Genomic DNA, 1775 nt, shown 5'->3' with positions numbered 1-1775 from the left:
TGACCTCTTTGAGAAATGTCCTAAAATTAGGCCACTGACTCCCCTCTCCCTTTGCCTTTGTCCTTGCTTGCCAGTTTGGAGTGATCGTAGTTGCTCCTTTTTGCAAGTTACTGTGCCATGTGGAGTCTGCACATCCCTGGGATGCACTTGGCAGTGTTCAGAGAGTTGTTTTTGCCGTTTTCTGTCCCCGTCATGGATTGCTGTTCATGCTGGCACACAGTAAATTATTAGTGCTGGATAAACTCACCCAGGATTGATGTTTGTTCTCTTCTTTCTCAGGAACAACAGCGTGATCCTGGCCGATGAGATGGGCCTGGGGAAGACGATTCAGACGATCTCGTTCCTGTCGTACCTCTTCCACCAGCACCAGCTCTACGGCCCTTTCCTGGTGGTGGTGCCCCTGTCCACTCTCACCTCATGGCAGAGAGAGTTTGAAGTGTGGGCACCTGAGATAAATGTGGTGGTTTACATCGGAGACCTCATGAGCAGGAACATGGTGTGTAATCAGACAGCAAACAGTGTTGGGTAGAAACACTGGGTGCAAAGCAGCAGCTTCTGTGTAACATTTGATTGAAGTTAACATTTGTTTTTTCTCACAGATCCGTGAATATGAATGGATTCACTCTCAGTCCAAAAGGTTGAAATTCAATGCACTTATCACAACATACGAGATCCTTCTCAAGGATAAGGTGAGTCATGGTCTGAGGATGTTTTTTATTTAGACACTCTCTTGCTTGCAAAGGGGGAAGCCAGCCCCCAACTTCTGGGTTTCTCCTCTTTCCTCTGTGGTGATAGAGATGCGTTTGCTTGCCAGTAGTGCAGAAGGATTGTAGGACACCCACTGCAGTGTCTTAACTCTCATACTGCGGCAGTTGTGTTATGACTTTTCACTTGTAAGACACCAGGCAGGGCAGTAGCTGGATTTTACCTGATTTAATTTAGGCTGGGCAAGAGGACAAAACATTACACTGAACTGCTGGCCACAGTGTAAACAGTATCTGGATTTTTACACTTAGGAGAAATCTGTCTGCTTAGGAAATGCTCATCAGCTGTCAGTGCATCACTGGGTCCTAGCAGAAAACAAGAAACTTGATACTAATGTAAAAAAAGGAATTAAAATCAAAACTCTCAGGTTACCTTAAATTAAGGCTTGTTTGTCTGCTCTCCCGCTGCTGCGCCTGTGGGGTTTGTGCAACAGCAGGGCCTCAGGGCCATGGAGAAAGGGAGGAGTAGTGGGCTGGAGGAGGACTATGCTCCTGAGCAAAGGTGAATTAAAATAGGTATGCTTGCTGAAAGTCTATTCAGAGGTGGTGGAGCTTGTCTGACCCAGCACCTCCTTGAAGCCTGTTGTTCTTTTTCTCTTCTTTTCCTCCAGGCTGTTTTGGGAAGTATTAACTGGGCCTTTCTAGGAGTGGATGAAGCCCATCGGTTGAAAAACGATGACTCTCTACTGTACAAAACGTTGATTGATTTCAAGACCAACCACAGGCTGCTGATCACTGGCACCCCACTTCAAAACTCCCTCAAAGAGCTCTGGTCCCTGCTGCATTTCATCATGCCAGAGAAGTAAGTCTTCCTTTGGTCCTTCCAAAAATGCCTCTCTCTGGTCTATTAAATAGACTCAAGGGAGTTCAGAACGGCTGAAATCCCTGAATTCAGGTCAATGGACTTAGAGCAATGAAAGAGAAACAGACATTGGTGTGGAAAATCAGAGGTTAAATGACTTAACACAAGGAGTATTCCTGGCAGCAAACTGAATGGAGAAACCTAATACA

General features: G+C 45.9%; 1 protein-coding gene across 1 annotated transcript; it reads left to right on the top strand.

Annotated features, from left to right (window-relative positions):
- Window positions 1-279: 279 nt before the first annotated feature.
- Window positions 280-1570, top strand: LOC104535147 (chromodomain-helicase-DNA-binding protein 2-like; the record flags this gene model as incomplete). The annotated part of the gene is made up of 3 exons (XM_010193241.1): window positions 280-496; window positions 600-689; window positions 1376-1570. Coding segments are annotated over 3 exons (502 nt in total), but the record flags the coding sequence as incomplete, so codon positions are not given.
- Window positions 1571-1775: the final 205 nt, after the last annotated feature.

The sequence above is a fragment of the Mesitornis unicolor genome, unplaced genomic scaffold, assembly GCF_000695765.1.
Source record: "Mesitornis unicolor isolate BGI_N332 unplaced genomic scaffold, ASM69576v1 C13334099, whole genome shotgun sequence".
NCBI classification, from domain to species: domain Eukaryota; kingdom Metazoa; phylum Chordata; class Aves; order Mesitornithiformes; family Mesitornithidae; genus Mesitornis; species Mesitornis unicolor.
Note: the sequence above shows the minus strand (reverse complement) of the source record. Positions and strands in the feature narration are given on the sequence as shown.